The 21,475-nt window shown below is 36.0% G+C and overlaps 1 protein-coding gene and 2 long non-coding RNA genes across 12 annotated transcripts; 1 reads left to right on the forward strand and 2 right to left on the reverse strand.

The window, feature by feature from the left end:
- Positions 1-2,195: 2,195 nt before the first annotated feature.
- Positions 2,196-8,165, reverse strand: LOC130713654 (beta-1,4-xylosyltransferase IRX14-like). The gene is made up of 3 exons (XM_057563438.1): positions 7,244-8,165; positions 5,923-6,468; positions 2,196-2,794 (listed from the first exon to the last, which is right to left on the reverse strand). Exons 1-3 carry the CDS (start codon positions 7,978-7,980, stop codon positions 2,557-2,559), a joined length of 1,521 nt encoding a protein of 506 aa, XP_057419421.1. The 5' UTR covers positions 7,981-8,165; the 3' UTR covers positions 2,196-2,556.
- Positions 8,166-10,296: 2,131 nt separating this feature from the next.
- LOC130714504 (uncharacterized) lies at positions 10,297-13,735 on the forward strand. Of its 5 annotated transcripts, none has more exons than XR_009011301.1 (10): positions 10,297-10,773; positions 10,875-11,026; positions 11,119-11,256; positions 11,358-11,442; positions 11,538-11,582; positions 11,755-11,862; positions 12,076-12,146; positions 12,558-12,703; positions 12,798-12,858; positions 13,209-13,735. It is a non-coding gene; the product is annotated as an uncharacterized LOC130714504 (long non-coding RNA). The 5 variants fall into 5 exon arrangements; XR_009011300.1 differs by having other exon boundaries at positions 10,298-10,773; positions 12,558-12,699; XR_009011299.1 differs by having other exon boundaries at positions 12,558-12,858.
- A 2,531-nt stretch (positions 13,736-16,266) lies between these two features.
- LOC130711079 (uncharacterized) lies at positions 16,267-21,086 on the reverse strand. 6 transcript variants are annotated; one of them, XR_009010561.1, is made up of 7 exons: positions 19,799-21,086; positions 19,330-19,675; positions 19,073-19,230; positions 17,628-18,936; positions 17,456-17,533; positions 16,941-17,357; positions 16,267-16,854 (listed from the first exon to the last, which is right to left on the reverse strand). It is a non-coding gene; the product is annotated as an uncharacterized LOC130711079 (long non-coding RNA). The 6 variants fall into 6 exon arrangements; XR_009010560.1 differs by lacking the exon at positions 16,267-16,854 and having other exon boundaries at positions 16,868-17,357; positions 17,628-17,702; positions 18,631-18,936; positions 19,799-21,085; XR_009010559.1 differs by lacking the exon at positions 16,267-16,854 and having other exon boundaries at positions 16,868-17,357; positions 17,456-17,509.
- Positions 21,087-21,475: the final 389 nt, after the last annotated feature.

Consider the following 21,475-nt stretch of genomic DNA (forward strand, 5'->3'; position numbering starts at 1 on the left):
AATGTGTGTATATAATAAAAAAAATTAATAATATAAGTGTGCAGGTATGAGGCGGGTTGGGTACTATAATACTCATACCCGTTACTTTTTACGCGTATTTACTCATACTCAACTCCATACCCATTTAGCGGGTTTTTGTCCTACCCACGGTGTGTATTTTTACGGATACCCAAGACGCATTGCCATCGCTACCGAACACCATTGAGAGAGGTCTTTATTTGAAACAAAAAAAACTACAGGTTCAACCGAAATGGGATCATGTCGAGCCGGACAAAACCTGTTAAAACATAGACACAACCCAGTCATGCACATGAAATGACCAAACGACATAATATCAATAGACTGCCACAGAACTGAGACCAAAATCCTTAAGAACCAGAACCAAAAATTAAATTAAAAATAGAAAAAACAATAAGATGTATCATGGCAAAGTTGACAAAGATCTCCCCCTAAATGGCCATGTGAAAGAAGTTTTAGAATTAATAGGAATTAAGCAGAATAAGTAAGTTTTTACCAATTTAGTATGATTACTCATCATAATAGCCATAAGGAATGTTTGAAAAAACTATTAAGTAGAGTCGAGAAAGCATGGGTTGAGTAGTGTAAATTACATGAGATCTTCGTAGAGGAAATTTCATCTGAGAAAAGCTGAAAGTCGACGATGACTTAACCTTGGGGTTCTTCCTACCTCATTGTGTGTTCACGAGTCAGGTTAGCTACTTGATTCTGAAACAATTGATTTTGTTTGCGCAAATCATATAGATTAGCAATTAGATCTCGAATTAGGGTTTCTAAGATCCCTTCTTCACGGTGTGGATTGAGCTCATTAGGTTCCCATTTTTGGTGAGTACCATCTATGTTCAACAAAGACCATGAGTTCAAAGAATGGGGCATGATAAAGTTTTACCAAGTCCCACAGTGGGTGCCAAATAATCACAAAAAAGTTTCTGGACCGAACTTGGTTAGTCAGACACCTTACTCTAGCTTCTGAAATCAAGTGTACATACCTAATACACAAGTGAGGTAGGTGATATGTGGATCGATCATGACGAAAATGGACTTCTCTGTATTGAAAGTAATAGAAGAGTCACAGTCCAGTTCCTCGAGGTTGGTTGGTTGCCCGAAGGGCTATCTAATCCGATCAACTAAAGAGCATAGTTTTAAAACTCGGCTCGGATCGGCTGGTCCGACTAGGACTCGATCACCTAATTGGTTCGAACATCGGATCGATTTTGCATACAACTCAATTAGAACTGGTTTGACTCAGTCGGTTCAATAGTTGACTCGACCAGTTTTTGTCAGTTCGACGAGTCACCAATTTTTTTTTTTTAATTTCTGTTGAGAATAAAAAGTTGGTGGGGAAGACTCAAACACAGGACTTCATGGAAGATTTGTGAAACTTTTACCACTACACCACCTTTCAATTTGTTGATTACACATGTCAGTTATTATATATATATATATATATATATATGCACTATTTTTTAATTTTTTTAATTTACATTGAGTCAAGCATTCGAACCGATGACTCATTAGTCCGATTAGTGACCCAATAATCAGTCCTCCCACCGAATTAATGACAAAGCCGAGTTTTAAAACACTGGCTAAAGAGGAGATTATGCGAGTAATTAGATGGTCATTATGTTGATATTGATAGATTCTATATGTGGGTGATTGGCCGAGAAAATCACATGACCAATCCCACTTCTTTAGAAATGTTGATTTTTTTTTTTTGAAAGGGATTTTTAATTCTCTAGAATGATGCATAAACTATGAAATGATATTATGATTTTACATTTTTTTTCATACTAACAAACATATGAATGCTTATTCCATATAGTAGTTCTTGGTTAGACACAATTTATCGTATGTACTTCTATAATTGTCTTTCTTGATTAAACACGATATATGCACTAAATTTATATCTAACATGCGTATGATTATATCTATGTTAAATATGCACTTATGATAATCTGGATCGTTTACTTTTACAAGTAATTATTTAAGTGCTTAAACAGAGTGATTTGGCAAGGCATTGAAAGCATTTCTCAACATTCCAATTACCAAACTTGGCATTACTTCGTTTTTGTGGAGGCTATGTTTGTGGCTGATTCATGGATGATGATTAATGAACTTCAGAACCTTCATAGCTCTACTAGATATGATGAAAGTTGCCCTTTATGGCAAAACAAAAGAGCAGGAAAAATAATGTTTTTTACAAAAGGAACAAACAACTATATACTCCACTTGAGAGTTGAGCCGAACTTGTATTATATTGAAAAAAATATTACAAGCTTCCTTCAATGAAGCAAATGCTGCAAAACAAAGTTGGCATTGCTTCATGCGAATATATCACGTCAACAAAAAAATCTATGTAAAAAATTGGTAAAATCAGACTCGAATGCAAAATGCTGGCCACCCCGAAGGTACCCAAGTGGATGTATCCAGTAAGAACATCAGCTATTTCATTTGTTAAATCCAGATTCTTATCAATGAGGGCCAGCAATCTCATATCCACAAAGCAATATATATTTCTAAATTGCAGTTATTAACATTTTAGTTTTGTTCAGATTTAGAATGTGCAGAGACTTGCACACCTATCACTTTGGTGTCATGTTTTCTTTTACTACGGGCATGCCTAGATCTGGAAGTTCTAGTCTTTGTAGAATGCTTGGTTGTCTGTTCTTGTGTGCCAATTAGCACTTTTTCTTTAACTGGGTGCTCCGGAGGAGCGTCTGGCCATGGAGTGCGTTTTGATGGAACGGTGATATCCAAAGGAGGGTCGATTATCCATCTGCATGAAATCACATCAAATGGTCAGTTACATCCCAGTAAACATATAATTGAAATTTTGAGAAGATATGAATCCATGATAAATTTGGTGGATGACCCTTTGCAATTACAAGTTTGAGAATCTGACTAAGATGAGCCCTGAAATGTGATGCTTTGAATAACAATGATGTTTATGAAATGAACTTCATGACTTCTAGAGAAAATTTTAGGAAGTGAAAAAATGCCATGCATTTGGGAAATTACTTCAGTTTCCCAAGGAAGTAGTAGGTAGAAACCAGAAATAAACAGGTAGGTCACATAACTTGTGAATGCGGTTTTTGTTAGACTTTCCCAACTGCTCATAGTAAGTAGTTACAAGTAATTTAATTAGAGTATCAATATAAAATTGGAAGAATTAGTTAGTTAGTTAGTTAGTTAGTTAGTTAGTTAGTTAGTTAGTTAGAGAGACTGGAAGGACAGGTCTGGTTTACTTTAAATGGGAGCAAGGGTAGGAGGGAGAGGAGACTCAGATGTTATCAATGAGAAAACAAAGCAATGACTGTTGTAAAAGGAAACCCTTGGAGGAGACATTTCTCTCCTATTCTCGGTATTCAATAAATATTTCCTTTTTTTGTTTCTAACAATTTCTGAATTTTCCTCCTAGGATTCCAATACTCTTTTGATCTAAGCCATTAATTTTGATGCAAGGGCTAACTGAGAAAATCCTCTCATAACTCACTAGATCCCTCTTATTTAATGCATATATATGTGTGTCTGTGATCACGCATGCTTAGAGAGGACCATAGACATTTTTCCATGGCTTGGCAATGGACTGACAAGAAGGTGTGAGTTTGCACTGATGGTTGAAGTAGGATCCCAAAGCCCTTTCTCAACCTTTTGGAAATCTCCATTGCAAGCAACCAAAGATATCACTCCCTTGCACCCTCTCCTTGAGGTGCAAAAAAGGATCCTTATTATACATGTTATAGTTGGCACAAACATTTTGCCTTTTCTCAGCAGGGCAATCCAACAGGAATTATTCTCAACTAAATCTTCATTATCATTAGAATGCAGACTGCTCTAAAGAGAAAAAATTACTGGACTGGAAAAATCTGATTTCAATAAACACAAATGAAAAATCAAAGTGACATTTTTTCTGTCAAGAACCATACAATACAAGTAACAACTTTATTTATACACTGCATTTGGATTGATGTTTATTATTTTGGTATTCATTTAGTGAAGAACTATAGAAAAGATAACTCAGAACTCAGAAAATGCTCTTATCATTTTGTGAAACAATCAAGGAAGCAAGGATACTTCAAAACAGTAGTCTTACTGGATTGAACATTATATAATTCAGACATTTATGCCAATACAAATAAATCATAGAATAATTTAATAAATTATAACGTTTTTATAGTAACATGCTTACTTGGTTTAAGATTTGTATTTTATGTCAATTTTATACTAATTTTATGTTATATTATGGTAGTCTCATGTTCTACAATTTTTTAAATCAGCAATATCCCTGAGTTCATTTTGTATCAGTGTCTCAAGTCATATTTGTGTTTTTAGGACACAACAAATATAAATGTAGGAAAATATTTGATGGACAATGATGCAAAGATCCTAAGTCCATTCATCCAGAAATTATGGACATAAGTTCTAATAGAAGTATTTTCGCTTAGACATGAAACAACAATTTACATCAAATAAAGCTATAGGATATACAGTTGAGTGTTATTTTGTCCTTTCTTCTAAGTGTCCCGGCAGTCCAGCAAAACGTGGAAACTAACTGACTAACTGACTTATGTATCACGTAATTACTGATGTTTGATGGGAAACTGAATGCTCCAATGACAAAAGATTATTGCCCAAAAGAAGTTATCTACTTTCACAGAGCACGGGAAGTTGTGGGCCGGCCGTTATTGGGTTAGAGAAAAACAAAATGAATTACGGTGGTAACAGGTTAGTGATAAATGTTGTCTGTTTAAGTAACAGATACACATTTTCCCCTTCCCTTATCCATATCACAATATATTCTTTCCTTGAATGTCACAAAACTTGCATATTTTTCCTAATCAATGTTAACATGTAAAAATCCTCGTTACTGCTATTTAAAAGAAGCGTTTGACTCTATTCAATTGTTTACTATCTATTCTCTAAATACTGAACTTATTATTTTCTTTCTCTCATTCCCTTCATTCAAAAAAGCATAGCTTCTAAGCCTAATTCATCCAGATACAGTTCAGCCAAAAGAAGTCCACCACCATCATCAAGTAGGTCATCTACACTTTACTAATATCCAACAACCAGTATAATCTTTATCATTCCCAAACAATTGTCGGAGGCCGGAAAACACATAAGCCATATCCTCTATCCTTTCAAAGTTCATTTTGTTTCTCTTCAAAGAATGAATATTGACTATGCACTTTAAATTTTTATAACAACATGATGAAGAACAAGGTTATATCAGAAGCTATAATTCAAATGTATTGAAGGAGTATCCCTACGGTATCGGGTAATAGTTTCTTTTCAAAAATAAAAGTGGGAGAATGCTTCATGGATACGCATTTAAGAGTATGGTGCACACATCGGTATCAGATACAAGTTCAATACTGAAACTCAACAATTTTGGAGTATGTTAGGTTCTAACTGCAAGGTAAGGAACTTGAGTCACATTTGGAGTAGGGGATTCTGCTGTGGGGTTTATAAAGCATTGAGTCTCCAAAAGTACTATGCCTAGCTTTTGTGAAGAGGTTCTCCAAAAGTTCTTATTAATTGGTATCAGAGCATTCCTCCTTGTCTCCCAGCCATAAATGAGCAGCGCTTGTGGTGACGCCGGCATTGCAGTGTTCATTAAGGACTAATCAAAGGGCTTACCTAAGTTCCACATTGGAAGCATGGGATTCTAACGTAGTTGTGTTAGGTAAACAGCTTAATTAAGTACTTATCATATATGGGGTAATCTATAAGTTTATTCATGAAGTTTTCCATATAAATATAAAAATAAATCAACATTTATGATTAAAAAGAATCATAAAAAGCTTGACATATTTTGATAATAGTAATATGATTCAAGGGGCAACTTTATGATAGTCAAATATAGGTAAATTCTATATTATAAATCAAGAAGAGAGGACTCACTGAGGAGGAAATTTGCTGTCTGTGCGTGCTTCAACTCTCAGCCACCAAAGCAAAACTTGGCGTCCACAAGTGCCGAGTGGCTCTACCACAGAGGTATCCTTCAGCAGAACCAGTGGGCTGTCTATATAGTCACCATCTCCATCTAACGCTTCAAGATCCTTAATCCAGTCTGGCTTATCATCATGATCCTTCCAAAGCAACCTGGAATTCAACACAAACCCAGACCATTCAAGCTTTCTGGGCAGCACAGGAGCCCGGTCATCTATGTAAACAGCACTCTTTCCTTTATATTGTAACGAATTGAAGGTATGCCACCCAACCAAATGACTGGTCCCATTACAAGCAGGACCTTGTATTGGCATCGGCGGGCCCTCCTCCTCACCCTGTGAGGATGAAGATTCTTCTGTATTAGAATGAACTAGTATTCCAACAGAAACTGCCCCCACCCATTTCAGTCTCTGAATTTCATCAAATAGCTCCATGCTGTGCATATTGCTATCATCTGCAAACATCACAACACCATCCAGCTTCTCTTCTCTCACAATCCTGTTCCATCACATGGCAAATTAATTATTAATAAAAAGGTTTACCTATCAGAGAACAAAACCTTCATATCATTCAAGAACACTGACCAAGAAAGAATAAGGGAGGGAAATAAAACAATCCTGTATGGACCGTTATATCAAATTGATCCATTGACAGTGTTGTCAATCACCGATCGTGGAAAATAGCAGAAAGCCAAAAATCCAATATTTCAAACCCTCAAAGCGGAAAATAGCGGCATGGCAGTGAGCTCTCAGAGCGCTGTGCTATAGCGCCCATAACCACTAATTGACAACACTGTACATTGGTCGGCAAGATTCACCGTCTTCAATCTTCAGGGTCATTTATTACAATTGATCGAACCACATGGCCGCATCTCATCACGACGTGGTCAACCGGAGTAGTTTCGTGATTTGCTCGGCCAATCACTCACATATAGAATGGACCAATCTCAACATAAAAACCATCTAACTACCCACATAATCTACTCTAATCACACTTATTGTAATCAGGGAGGTCTCGATCATATAAGGTGTCCGACTAACCAAGCTTTGTCCTGAGACTTCTTTTGTGAACAATGTATTTTCAATTTTCACACTATCAGCATAATGAACAGGTAAGTCTATGAGTGGCCAAACATTGCCTGGTTTGGTTGCTCAGTGGAGATAGAGTAACTATTTCCTAGCAACTATTCTAGGGAAAACAGCACCACCTAAATTTATGCAAATTTTGGAATGACAGCATTTGAATTTTGATGAACAAAACCAGAAATTTTCACCTCAGAGCATGAAGCCGCATCCTGGCCTCCAATTTATGCCTAGCATCCCATGAAATCGGCATCCGTTGATTGAAGCCAATGTGGCTGATTCTGAGCCCTGACTCAGCAATGATAGAAGCAGTCTCATTGGTGACTCCACCAGCCTCCACCACGATCCACACCAGATCGTACGGCACAAGCATCAGCGAGTGCATCACGCCGGTCAAGTGAAGCTTCTGGAACGTTCGCACGTAAGTCGGCGTCACCGCAATCACCGTCCTAGGGTTCTTCATTCCAAACAACGCCCTCTGCTCCGCCTGAACTCGCTCAATTATCCGGTGAGCCTTCATCACCTCACCCGGATTCGGATGCGGCCACGGCCGGATCCGGATCCCGTGACGCCCCACGACCACACGACTGCCGGTGGAGCCACCTGCCGGAACAGTACTGTTAGCCGGAGTCTCACTCGCGTCGACGGTGGAATGGAAGCTGACCGCGCCGGTGACTTCCTCTCCACGGCGGAGAGGAACCGCGTTGAGGTTGGTGGAGGAAGAGGAAAACAGGAACAAGAAGAAGAGGCGGGAGAAGCGGAATCCGATGATGATGCTGACGACGCAGCAGGCGATATGGAGGAAAAGCCAGAAGGCGGACGCTGGCGACTTTCCGGTGACTTCGCCGGAGGATTCGGACGACGGCGGTCCTCCTCCTCTGAAGCTGTTGCTCCGGCGATTCTGCTGCTGCAACGGTGAGAACTTCATTCTCTCTCTCTCTCTCTCACTGAATCGAAGAGAGAAAGGAAGTATTGGAAGATTGAAGAAACAAAGCAATGGAAAGCGATTTGGATTGAGCTTAGTGTTGTCTGTACATTGAGTTAACGCGAGGTTGAAGATGGTGGTGCTTTTTTCTTCTCTGGTTTTTAAATGTTCAAATTGTTATGAATATTCACTGTTTTTATTTTATTTTCCAGACACATTTAATTAAGGAGGTGACGCTTATCAAAAAAAAAATTAAGGAGGTGACAATTTGGATTAGAGTTCAAAGCGAGGCTTGAGATGTACACGTGTAGGAGTTCTATTGGGTAAGAACGATTTAGGTTTCCGTAATTGTTGTTTAATTGTAAGTTGAAAGTACTTAGACCCATTTATTACCATGCCCTTGAAACCAGGCTTCTAAGTTCAAAGTTACCATGCGTGACGGAGTAGAGTTTTTTATGATAAGGACAGAGTAGAGTAATTAAGGTCAACGGGGCTTGAGGATCTATCCGTCAAAGGATATTAAATTTTGTATCAATATTCTCCTTGCTATCCCATTAATATTCATGAAACATCATACTAATTATCTGCATTTCTGATGTGGCCTCATACTCTTTTGTTCATGTGAAACAAAGTGTAATCAGGGCTGATCCCGACATTTTGGAGGTCCTGGGTAAATAATAAAAATGGACCCCTAAATTTTTTTTTAAGAAAGTTTAATGGAAACATTACGCCAAAAAAATACATTTTACAGCGGTTAAAATTTTCCTTTCACAGCGGTTCGGACCCGCTGTAGAGCTCGCCGTTGTAAAAGACTATACAGCGGTCCGAACCGCTGTAATAGATAGATTATTTACCGCAGTTCTTTAAGAATAACTACTGTAAAAAAAATCAAAATTTTTTTTGGACCTTCTTTTTGGAGGCCCTGGGCTGTGGGTCTGCTTGCACAAGCCCAGGGCCCACAGCCCAGGGCCGGCCCTGAGTGTAATATGGCGGTTGATTTTATGACAAAGTTTGTCTTTTTTTCATAATAATGTATGGGTCGAGAAAGGTCCAGTTGGTTTAGGTTTAATCTTGTTAGAAGATAAATATTCCCTTCCCTTTCAATTTTCAATCAATGTTATATTAGTGGTTTGCCCGTAAAAAAACACAAAAAACCAGGTGTATTTTTAAATTTACTGAGAAAAGTTTTTTATTATATTGTAGTTGGATGCATACAATGTATTGCAAGAATCAAACATGAAAGGAGAGTTTCATAGATACTCATAGGCATCTACCAAAAAAATAGGCATAAACAAGAATAACACATTTTTATTTTTTCGTTTTTAATTTTAAAAACTATTTTTTAACCATTTATTATCTATTTTTATGGTATAAATTGTATAAGATGAACAATCTATGATAAGTTATAATTTAATTAGTCTAAATTTCTTAATATTTGTGTAAATATATTTCATATTATAATAAATAATAATAAAAATATTGTTTAACTAGTATCGGTTCAACCACGATCCGACTTCGATTGAATCTTTAAATCTTGAATCAATTCAAAAAAAAATTAGCATCAATTAGCTAGTTATTACTCATTAGTATATAACTACATTTGCCGATTTAATTTTCTCTTATTACCTTATTTATTATTTCTCTAATTCCAAATTTATCCATTTTTTTAAACATATTTATTATTATTTTTTTAATGACATATTTATTTATGTTGTGAAACTTCTTAACTTGTACAAAATGGCATGTAGTAGTATTAGACAAATCAAAAAAGACAAATCATTTTACAATAAAGCTGATAATAAATCAAACTTTCCGTTTTTGTTTTTGTTCGCTATCAAGCTTTGTGTCATAATGTCCGTATTTGGACACTGCTCGAAGCCAGCAAACTTCTTCCTGGTCATCTTATCAGCCTTTGGGCTTTGTCTATTGTCCAGAATTACGTAGGATGGGCCTTATATTGGTTAATCTCACAATTGATCGTATTTTATTTTCAGCAAAAACAAACTCCTATTTTCTTTGTTTTCATGGAAGTATTTATCTATCTATCTATCTATAAATCTATCTATCTATAAACTATATAAAGGAAGAGTTTTTGCAACCTTGAGGGTAAATCTGTCAATCAATAAATAATTTTAAAGACTATGAAACTTGACCATGGATATTTTGGTAAAAATGTCCTTTATTATTTCACTTGGATTGAATCTCAGCCGTTGATTCACAATAAGTTATTAGATACGGAATAAATCTCGACCGTTGAAATCCTCCAGCAATCTTGATCTCCTTCTGTATTTCATTGATGTTTTGGTTTCTCATTCTTCATCCATTTTGTTATAATTAATTCAGATCAGATCTTGGTCGTTGGATTGGATGCTTTCAATCTTGGCTTTCTGTATCCTCATTCGGTTGTTCAGTGCTTGAAGTTTCATCGTGCGTTATGTTTTGGCGTTATGGATTCTTAGAAATTACCGTTTTCATCTTAAAGGAGAGGCAGTCATCATTTACATCTATCAAGGAAGCGTTCGAGCGAAGAAGCTTCTCCGCACCGCATTTCGTGATTTTCGTTGCATTTTTGTTTGTCATCGCGTCTGCCTCCTCTGTGACCTACTGCTCGCCTCCTCTTCACCAGGTATATATGTGTTGGTTTCTGGTGAAAATGGGGGAGGGAGCCGTGTGGAGCCAAGCCTTTTGTTCATTGCTTCTCATATTATCCCTCAATTCCGTGCTAACCCCGTTACAGATCGTGTGAGCAAAACTGAAACAGAGCGCGAGCGAGGCGAGGCAGATGAGATTGACCAGGTTATTCCTTATTTCGCCCATTGAGAAGTATATGGTTGTAGGCGGATTTCATCTTCTGGGCTTTATGAATCTCTTATTGTTGTTTGTTCTGGGGATTTTAGTTTGCTTCTTGCAGGCGGTGGTGGAGCGACCTGCGATCTACCTCATATGGTTTTTCTCTGTGTGACTCTTCTCGGCAAAATCAATTCATTCATTAACGATGGTGTTTCTACCCTACCTCTACTTTCAGCATCTGTTTTATCTGCTCTTTCAGGTTATTTTCCTGATTCAACCCTTCAACTTTATGATTATACCTTTCCAATGCACAGATAGCTCTAATAGTCTTGCAATGTTTTTGTGGTTTAGCACCATGTCTGTGGAGGCTATGGAGGAATTGGTTGATTTAAAATTGTTTTATGATCATTTGTATTCTCAGCACACCTTTCAGCAATATGCTTTGATGGTAAAATGATCAAAATGAGCCACTTTCATCCATAATTTCAGGTTCGTGCCCACTATTTTGATTGTGTGTTAAAAACCATTTGGTAGCTGCTTTTGTTTTCCTTTTTACTGCCATCTTGATTATTTGACGTACTCTGAACTAGCCATGGAAGAACACTGCATCTCAGGCAAGATTGAGAAGAAGAGTACTTAGGATGTCCAAAAATATCCTTCTATCTCCATTACAAGGTACTCAACAAAGATCAAGAACCCCTGCATCTATTCTCTCTTCATACTCCCTGCTAACATATAATCTGTATGTTTTACTTCATTAACTTTTGCAGATCAATTTTTCAAAGACATGTTCACCTGTGGAAGGAAAAATAGGGGTAATAATGAGAAATTCAAACTATCCTCTTTCTATTTTGTTGTCTTTAGTTTATTTGAATATTTAAATCTTTTATCTCGATGCTATTGCTCACATCTGTTAACAGCAAAGATTATTGCACTAAAAACATGCCTCTTTCATAGATCTTTTTGTTCTTTTGGTGCATTGTGCAGCTCCTTCACGACCTGAGATGGATCCCCATGCAAAGCGGTTCAAACCATGGAGGTTGCAGGGTGCGGCGACAGGAACCCGGAGCGTGGGGAGTTTCGATCTTAAATCCAGTAAGAACAAACTCCTCCTCCCTTCTCTTGACTTTCTTTTTCCCACCTTCTCCTTTCAACCCCTTTTCTTCTATGCCTTCCTTTCGTTGTTAGGGAATTTTCTTTGTCGGACTTCATTCACGTTTTCGTTACAAATTTCTGATTAGAAGGTAATTCTTGATTAGAACATAAACGAATTACTCTTTTTTCTGTGTTTTGTTTCAATTTTTGAAGCTTGAGAACAGCATATCCAAGATAAGGGTGGAGAATAGATTCACTGCCTGCCAATTAGCCAAGTCATAGAGGTTAGTGAAGTCAAGCTTTTATGAGTTCATATCCTCACTTCAATTTCCTTCTCTAATTTGCTTACAGGAAGATTGAGGGCATGATCATGAATGCTTATTTAATTTAAGCTAGCTAGGTTTTAACCCAATACGGTGATTATTAAATGTGGCATGTTACAAATAGTTGGTTGTACAATGGTGGATTTCCTGAAGCAGTACATTGTTGCGGAACATGTTGAAAACTATCACTGCAACCACTGTTGGCATAATGCTACAATCAAGTATCTTTCCTTAGTGGAAGGAAATGTGGATATCCATGTCTGAATCTTTTTTTTAAATTAAGAGATAGATAAAGGTAACTGAGGGATGCATAGACATTAGTTGTTGAATCTAGAAATTGACTGTTCTTTATGTTGCTAATTTCTGAATCAGGTAAAACTTGAAAGACTAAGGAAGTGTTCTTAACAAGAACTCTGCAATTTTCGTAAAGTTTATAATCTTGAGAAGCTACCTTGGTCAAATAGGTTCTCACATGTTCTGAAGCTCCTATATAAGTATTTCCAAATGTCCAAGGGTTTGTGCGTTCTGATCTGTATCACAAATTTTTATAAGAGTTTATTCGTTTATAGTTCAATCTCTGAACTGCTGATACATTTTATTGCTTGGTTGCAGATTTTGTTACCAATATAAGAAGTTTGTTGAATTATCTAACTTCTAACGTGCAAACAGACCGGTAATACATGGCTTGATACATATCTAATACCATTTCATCTGTAGTTAAGTGGGTGGTGTTTTCCCAATGTAAATTATCAATGTTATAATTGTAGAATATAGATATTAGTCCTGCATCAATTTGTTTTTGAAATTAAGACTTGAAGAATATGCTTTGAGTTTTCGTTGTGATGGCATGGCATGACATGGTGTTACTGTAGTTTTTTATTGCAAAAGAAAAGTTTCCTATATGTACTTTCACTCTTACTTCTTATATGTTGCCTTTGACTCTAAGACATGCTTCCTATATGTACTTTCATTCTTCCTTCTTATATGTTTCCTTTGACTCTTATGCTCTGTTTGTTTGTTTAGGGTGATTTTGAGTGCAAGGAATACAACATCACTAATTTTGGCTGGAAAATACAATTTTGAGTTGTTTGGATCAATCATGAAAATAAGGGGAAAAGGAAAACCATACTGAGACAGGGTTGTGTCATAAATCATCCCTCACATGCGATGAAAATGGGCTAAGGAGCAGGAAAAGTAACATTCCTATTATACCCTTCTTCTTCTCCATCTTTGCAACCGATATGGGGAGAAATTTGGAGGTGACAGTGGAAATCTGTTCATCTTCTCCGGCATGCTCAACCATGTCAGCAGTGGTGGTGGTGGCAGTGTAGAGCATGGCGGTGAAGGCGGTGGTGATGGGGGCAGTGGAGGGTGGCGGTTGATTAAAAGTAGCCTTATACATCACAATTCTATCACGCTTGATCCATTATTTATTGGGTGGATTGAATAATCCATAATTTTAATGTATAAGAGTGATTGATTGATAAACTTACACAATACAATGTTTGCACCAAACAATGTATAAATCTATAATGTATTGTATAAGCCTATATTATTATGCCTAATACAGGTACCAAACAAGACCTTAATAAACAAAAAATACCTAATTATCACAAAAAATACAATTTTCTCCTTTTCATACAAATAAATAATTTTAAAAAATCCATTAAAAACACAATACAAAATAAAAAAGAATGTCCCCCGTGCACGGGTAAAAAATACTAGTTTAGACATAACACATAGGATTTCACACAACAAATTAAAAGCCTCCAACATATTAAATGAAAAAATAAAAAATGAGCCACATGGCAAAGTTCACTGGACATTTTCCTTATCGCAAAGATAGGTTAGCAATATTGGAGGAATTTAGCATACACGTGTAGAAGCTTGTGTAAGGTTACACAAGTGCCTTTTGACCTACAATAGTAGGTTTTCCAGGTTTTTTCAAAAAAAAATCAAAAAACAAATTTCCTAATTATAATATTTATCCTTAACCCTCTTTCTTATTAACCTTACTAGTATTTTTTACCCGTGCGATGCACGGGGGATTTTCACTTTTATTTATTTTGTGTGTTTTTATTATTTTTGCGTTATTTTTTAAAAGATATTTTTGTATTAATATATTATTTTGTATAAGAATTTTTTAAGGTTTTTTTTTTATAAATGTGTTTTTTTGTTTGGTCATGGCATTGTGATGGATTTAGTGTGTCTGCGGTGTCTTGTCTCCCATGAGACGACACACCACATTCTTTTAACTTGTCTTGTTTTACAACCCTTATTTTTTGCGTGTTGCCTTGACAATATAGTGGGTTGTATTATCTATATGCATGATTTTTATCTGTGATTTGTTTTTACCTTGGCTGATGTTACTCCATTCAAGGGGATTGAAATACATGTTCCGTCACCAGCCTCTCGCTTCGTTGGGTTCTTTGTTGTGACGTGCTGCTGCATCGCGTCCATCTTTGGTGACAACAAATACCTCATATGCGCCCAACCTCTAGGGAGCTTCCTCTAGCCTGGGATCGACCTCTTCTAGATGTGGTAAATGTCAATTTTGATGCTTCTGTTTCATCATTTATTTCAGCTAGTTTTGACTTTTTGTTTTGAATTTTTTTTTTAAAATTGTGATACAATATTTTCATGAAGTTGAAATTTCCTGTTGTTATTGTCATTCCACAATAACAAATTCTCCTCCAAAAAGTTGGTTGAAACTGAGCTTATTAGTAAATATTATAATATCTTTGAGTGTTCAGACTACAACTTCAAAATAATGCTTGCGAATATTGAGTTCGTTCTTTCATCTTATAGCTGTTGTTTATGCTCTTTAAATGAAAGTTTTCTTTGTTCCTCCATAACCATATAAAAAAACAACACCAATTTATCTTAATTAATTGTTGACATGATCGTCTCATAAACACTTTTACCTGTGCGTTGCACGGGGATATTAATTTTTGTTTATAGCGTAAAGTTTTTAAAATTTTATGTTATTTTTGTTATATTTATCAAAAGAAATTTTATGAATTAAAATAAAAAATAAATAAATATTAGATATAAGAAAACATAAATTTGAAAGTTATTTTGCAAGTAATGTGTATGAAGAAAGACTTGTTGAGACATGTCTACCCACTTAATATCATCTCTGAGCCTTGAAATGATTTGTCTCATAAATGCCGCAAGGGATCTAAAATTTTTTAATCACATGAATTCGTGAAGAATAGTATGTGTTATTTTTGTTTTGTTTATTTAAAGATAATTTATGAATTAAAAAAGGATTAAAAAATAAAATTAATTTTAGATATAGAAAAATATAAATATGTTAGTTTTATTTCCCTTTGTAAATGTGCTTTGTTTTGATTTGTAGAAACACTTTTTTTTTTTGTGTTATCTTTTTTTATGCTTTGAAAAATTGTCCTTGTTTAATCCAAATGCTGCATTTTTTGTATAACAATTTTTTATATAATAATTTAATATGCAGATTTGAAGTAACATAGAGAATAATGATTGCTCTAATGTTTTTTCTGAGATAAAAAAAAATGGAAAGTTAATATGAAGTTTTAAGACGTATTTAATAACATTTTAATAAACTTTTATTTTGTTTTTTTATTCATAATATGTAACTACTAAGTTTACACTAACATCAATCGTGTCAGGTAGAAAGAATAGTTACATTTGTTTTCAATTTCAATTAAAATAAAGTTATTTTTCTAATTAAAATAAAGTTATTTTTCTGATTTGGCAAAAAACAATTGGGATGTCGGCGAACAAAACTGACAAAATTGGGGGGACAAACAACTAAATCTTATTTTTAGTTATTGAAGTTTCTATTAGTGTTTTGTTTTTTTATACATTATATAATACATTTAATCATTGTTTTTTTTTCTTAATTTTATTATGATTTGTCTTTACATCAACAAACTTTGACCATTTAAAAATGAATTTTAGCCAATAGTTTTCATGTTTATATTATTGACGTTCATAAACATATATTTTTTTGTGTAAGACATGTGTTTTTTCGGTGTTCGAGTCGGGAACATGCACATCCATATATTATCACATGAAACTCATCACTCAAACTTAAAGTATGGAAAACAAATTCAATCTTAGCAAAATGATTTTTTTTTTTTGAAGATAGCAAAATGATTTTTGAAAGCCAGAAAAGTGTTATATTTCCTAAATTTCAAATTGAAAATGTCTGATCCTGTTCTAAAGCCTACAAAATATTGATTAGCCCTAATCTCTGGACATTGCCACTGCTTAATTCATGCACTGGTTAACACATTGACATAATTATCTCTGGTTCCGGCATTACCTCCTTCAACATAGTGGTTCCTCTTCTTTAAGCGCGACAAAGGAGCCTTGAACTTAAATGGCCAAAGGAAGTTTGTTTGCCTCCTTAAAATGAGGCCTAACCGTCATGATCTCATGGATACGGTCTCATAATTCCATACTTACCTATGGCCTCCTCAATAACAGAGTTATCAATCAGAGAAGTTCTGCATATGGTTCACCTGGAAAGGAATTCACATCACTTAAAGTAAATAGTTAAATGAAAAGCTTTCACACATCATAATCCAAAACAGGCAATATCAGTTTATTAAAGATCAAAATAGGCAGAATCCATCTACTCATCCACAACATCCCTCAGTTGAAACGGGAGTGAAAGTGAAAGCTGCAAAATCAAATTAAGAAAAAGTGATGAGAACACCAATTTTAACAGCCCAAGTCTTACATAGAAAGAGAGTAATATAGATTTACACAGAAATGGAAAGATAACATCAAAACATGTTCTTGTTCCCCTTGTGTATGCTTCACAGTATCTCCTTCTGGGCTCATTTGTAACTCACATTAAAATATCAGTTCAAGTAGAAGATGATGGCACCAGTCCTAGTAGAAAGAAACCCCCCTTGTGTAAGGTCTTCACTAAGAAATAAAAATTTGAATAGCACCAGTCCTTGTCAAATAACATCAATCTTAGCATATCAGAATAGTGCTGGCTAAAGAACTACAACAGCACTAAGAAAAGCCATGCAATAGACCAATCTCTTTTCAGTTTATGCATTGGGCCATGTCTCTATCATAACTCCAGGCAAGCATGACTTTCTTTGAAGTTGTTCTCCAACCACAACATTACAATCAAAAACCGTCTACAAACTACACTCAGAAATTGCTTACCTGTAAAAATGGAAAACTGTTTGATGGTTGGTATTTTAACATGATAACCTCCAATCGTTCAATCTTGAAAAATTATAGGATGAGATCATAGGATTTACCATGAGGCTCATGAACTTCTCGCCTTCTTCTTGGCAGATTTCAAAGAAACCCTCCTTAAAATATAAAAAATATTCTCACTGAAAGTGCAAAATGTTGCCTCAAATATTACATTTGATTTCTTAGGTGGATATAAATATTGATTATCAGACAATACATTAACACAGAGCATACCTTTTTAGGATTCACTGTGACTGTGATATCAGGAACTCTATGCTCTAAAGCTTTTTTTCACTTCATTCGTATATCCTACACATGCAGGTGAGAAGACACTCCATATTAACACAGTAATTCATAACCAATACACTAACACCTCAATTAAAAATACTAAATAGGCAAAGCTAATGCTTACTGGTTACATAACAAATAATAATGACCCTTAAACACACTTAATGCATTATGACCATTCATTTTTGTAACTGTGAAACCTTCATTAGCTAATTAAAAGTGACTTTATTTCTAAACCGTAACTCCCGTTTAAGTGGTTAAATTTAGCAATCAAAATAGAAATCGCAATGGTTAAATATCAATACAATAAAGGTATACTATGAAGTGGTAAGAATTTTTGTTTGGAATCTCATTTCAACATCATTTCTGTTATTGTGTGATTGTGCTTCTAACTCACGTACCTTTTGTAGCCAATCATAGAAATACAGGACTAACCTGAAAAAATAGAACTAACCTTCCAGGACTCTTTCTAATTAAAAGCTAATATATGCAGCAAAATGATGTGAACCATGTTGCCTCGTAACGAAATAGGAAAAAAAACAAACAAACAATAGCAGCAAAGGAGAAGTAACGAAATGAAAAGAAAAATATGATATGCTATCTCCCTCTCTGTCTCTCTCTCTCTCTCATTCAGTTTTCAATTCTGTTTTGCCTACTCAGTCATATAACATTCCAAACTCTTTTCCTCAGGGAATGTTATTCTTAACCCTCCACAGATTAACCAAATAATTAATTCATTCATCTCCTTTTGGGTAATTTTCCTATTATGTTTTGTAATTTAACATTTGTAGCCAACAGAATCAAAATTACGAAGCAGGTTAAAGAAAACAAAGCTTCAAACCTCTCTCCCTAACACTCTGCATATCCATAACAAAACAGTGACTCCCAAACTGATAAAGGAACCAAATTTGATTCAGAACACACAGACATGCACAAACACAAATGTTACCTTTAGAAATACTGTGAGGAGCCGACGGAATTTCATCACAACTATACTTTATCATCATACCTGTTCCATTGGTATGCTTTTCTCCAATGATTAATCAATATAGTAGCAGATCAATGTTGCACAAAGGAGTAGAGAAATCTTAATGTTAATTTAAGAGAGAGAAAGGGATAAGGACAAAGCATTGTCAATTTCTGATGGTTCGCGTGAGAGTCGAAAGGAATAAGAGTTGAGCTGAGAGAATCAAAGGGGAAGAGGGGAGGTTAACCTCGGCATCTGCGATGATGGTGAGAAAATGTATCGACATGGCTGTGGAAACATAAATGAATGCAGTCAATTGGGAGGATGGAGGGCAAGGCTCCACAATTAATTTTAAGTGAATATGTATTACCCATTGGTAAAATCAGATCAAATACAATTACAAAAATAGTCAATGGAAGCAAACCTCAATTGCAGTATTTGGAAGAAGCTCAGAACCACTATCACGCACAAATCTATGCCCTCCTCTGACAGTTTCGATAGTATAGTGTTGCCTCAGTTCAGCAACACCTTGACACACTTCCGATCAGTCCAATCATTTTGTAAGACTTTGTTTACCTGTCACTGCCATGAGATATGGAATAATTAGTATAGAAAATGAAGGAAAAAAGAAACAGATAGAATCAGTTGGAAAATGGAGAAGTTAAATCTATGACACTTAACTCCATAAGCACTTCGAGGTTGAAATGGAGGAGATTTCTTCCCTAGCACCATTCTATCAAAGCTTAACAGCAACAAAGCAAAAACCCCACAGAAGAAGTCATCTGCCCCCTTTTCAGGTTTCCCTCATGGAAGACCTTGTCATCGCCTCCTCAAGTCGGCAACACCAAACGCACCTTCGGTCGCTTCTTTTCCACCACACCTCCATCAGCCAGAACCCATCCACTGTTAAAGGAACAACTGTTGAACTGCAGGGTGGGATTTCAAGCAGCATTGAATGGAAACCGGAAGAGGTGAATGGAACGACGACGCCTTCATAACTGATGCATCCCCGTCGTTTCGCCGAGCCCTGATTCCCAATTTCAAATTTAGGAAATGCGAAGGATGTGATTATGTGAGATCAGGATACATGGGGGTGAGGCGAATCCAGATTCCAGAAGAAGAAAGAATACAGAAAAAGAAACATTCGTACCTAATGGAAGGTGAATCACGAAGATTGTGAAATGGTGAATCCCAAAGGAACAGAACGGTGAATATAAGATACGTTTCGAAAGGAAAAGAGTCACGAAAAGTCTCAGTGTTATTGCCTTATTGGAAAGCTAAACGTAAGTAAGTGATTTGGGAGTGTAAAAGACAGCTAAGTTGATAAAGGAACCAACGGCTGTGATTCAATATGGTGAAAATTATTTGCATTTTTACAAAACTACCTATGCTTAATTTGAGAGTTTGTGTACAATGAAATATTGAATGACTAAGTTGTCCTTAAGGCTGCACAAACTTTCCCTTCATCATCCATCTTCTTCGTTCCCCGGACTTTGAAAACTCACAAGAGTGCACATAATAATTAATAATTTTAAGAAACTTCAATAATAGGAAAAAAAAAATCAAAACTGGGAGAAGGTAAGATCAACGTGATTTAACATTTCAGATCCAAATTACATGTTTAGAAGACAAGAATCAACATATGCCCATTCATGATTTTGATTTCAATTTACAACCGAGAATTTCTTCATCATCACCATCAATCTTCCATTCTCTTCCAACCCATTCTTCAGTTTTACCATCTTCAACTTTCATCAATGCTTTTCATCTTCAAGCAACACCCACCCAGGTTCAACCCCAAACCCATAAATCATACAAATCATGAAAGGAAGAAGAAGAAAGGAAGGTGAGCCAGATCGTCATCGCTCTGCTCCATTGCTCCACTTTCTCTTTATCTAAAAATCTGTGGGTTCCTCCATGAGCACCGGGGCACCATTTGGGTGATGGGTGATGATGGGTTTGGTGAACTAAGCCTGAAATACCAGATTGGAACCCAGAAACCCCAGATCGGAAAACAACCGACACCGGCCTCCATACCCAACCACACTAAGCCATCAATTACCCAACAAACAAGCACGAACCCAGAAACCTAACTTAAAAATCCCCACCCAGAACAGAGCCGAGAAGAAGACAGGGAGATAAAAGGGAGGGGATTTCTTCGCACCAGACCCTCAGCCACCGCTCCATGACCAAAACCCCCCACCGCGCCTCCTCACTGTTGTGTCTTGTGCCACCGCGGCAATAACCATGTGCGGCCAGCGTCGTGAAGAAGAGAATGATGGTGGAGATGGAAAGATGATGACGGTGGTTGTGTGGCGGCCACGCGGGTAGGAGAGAGGGTGAGAGTGGTGGCCGGCGGCTATGGATGGAAGGGATCTGGGTATTAGGGTTTTTGGGAGAGGATGGAGACTTGAGAGAGCTTAGTATTAACCTAAACCATCATTAAAAAATTTACTAATAATTAAGTATTTAATTATATTTTTTAAATAAAATTGAAAAACCTGCTATTATTGGTAAAAACGTGATTGTGCAACTTTACACAATTTTTTACTTGTGCAGGTTAAATTTTTCCAGCAATATTTAAAAATAATAGTTTATTAGCCAACAAGGTCCAACACAGTCGGTAGATTTATCTTTAAGTATTTATTCAAGAGTTCGATCTCAGGGTGGTGTGTATGAAGAATGATTTGTTAACCTATCCACCTAATGTAATTTCCGAATCTTGAGAATATTAATTTTATGATTGTCGATTGTGGGAATACCTTATAAAATAAAAAATAATAGTAGTGTTTACGTGACATGAGTTGATTTTTTTTTTTTAGTAACC

This window comes from Lotus japonicus, chromosome 4 (assembly GCF_012489685.1).
Source record: "Lotus japonicus ecotype B-129 chromosome 4, LjGifu_v1.2".
Taxonomy (NCBI): Eukaryota; Viridiplantae; Streptophyta; class Magnoliopsida; order Fabales; family Fabaceae; genus Lotus; species Lotus japonicus.

Coding starts and splice junctions, on each gene's coding strand:
- LOC130713654 (XM_057563438.1), bottom strand. CDS start 7,980: ATGAAGTTCTCACCGTTGCAGCAGCAGAATCGCCGGAGCAACAGCTTC. Junction 6,469..7,243: donor ATGCGGCTTCATGCTCTGAG/GTGAAAATTTCT, acceptor GTGATGGAACAG/GATTGTGAGAGAAGAGAAGC. Junction 2,795..5,922: donor GACAGCAAATTTCCTCCTCA/GTGAGTCCTCTC, acceptor GATTTCATGCAG/ATGGATAATCGACCCTCCTT.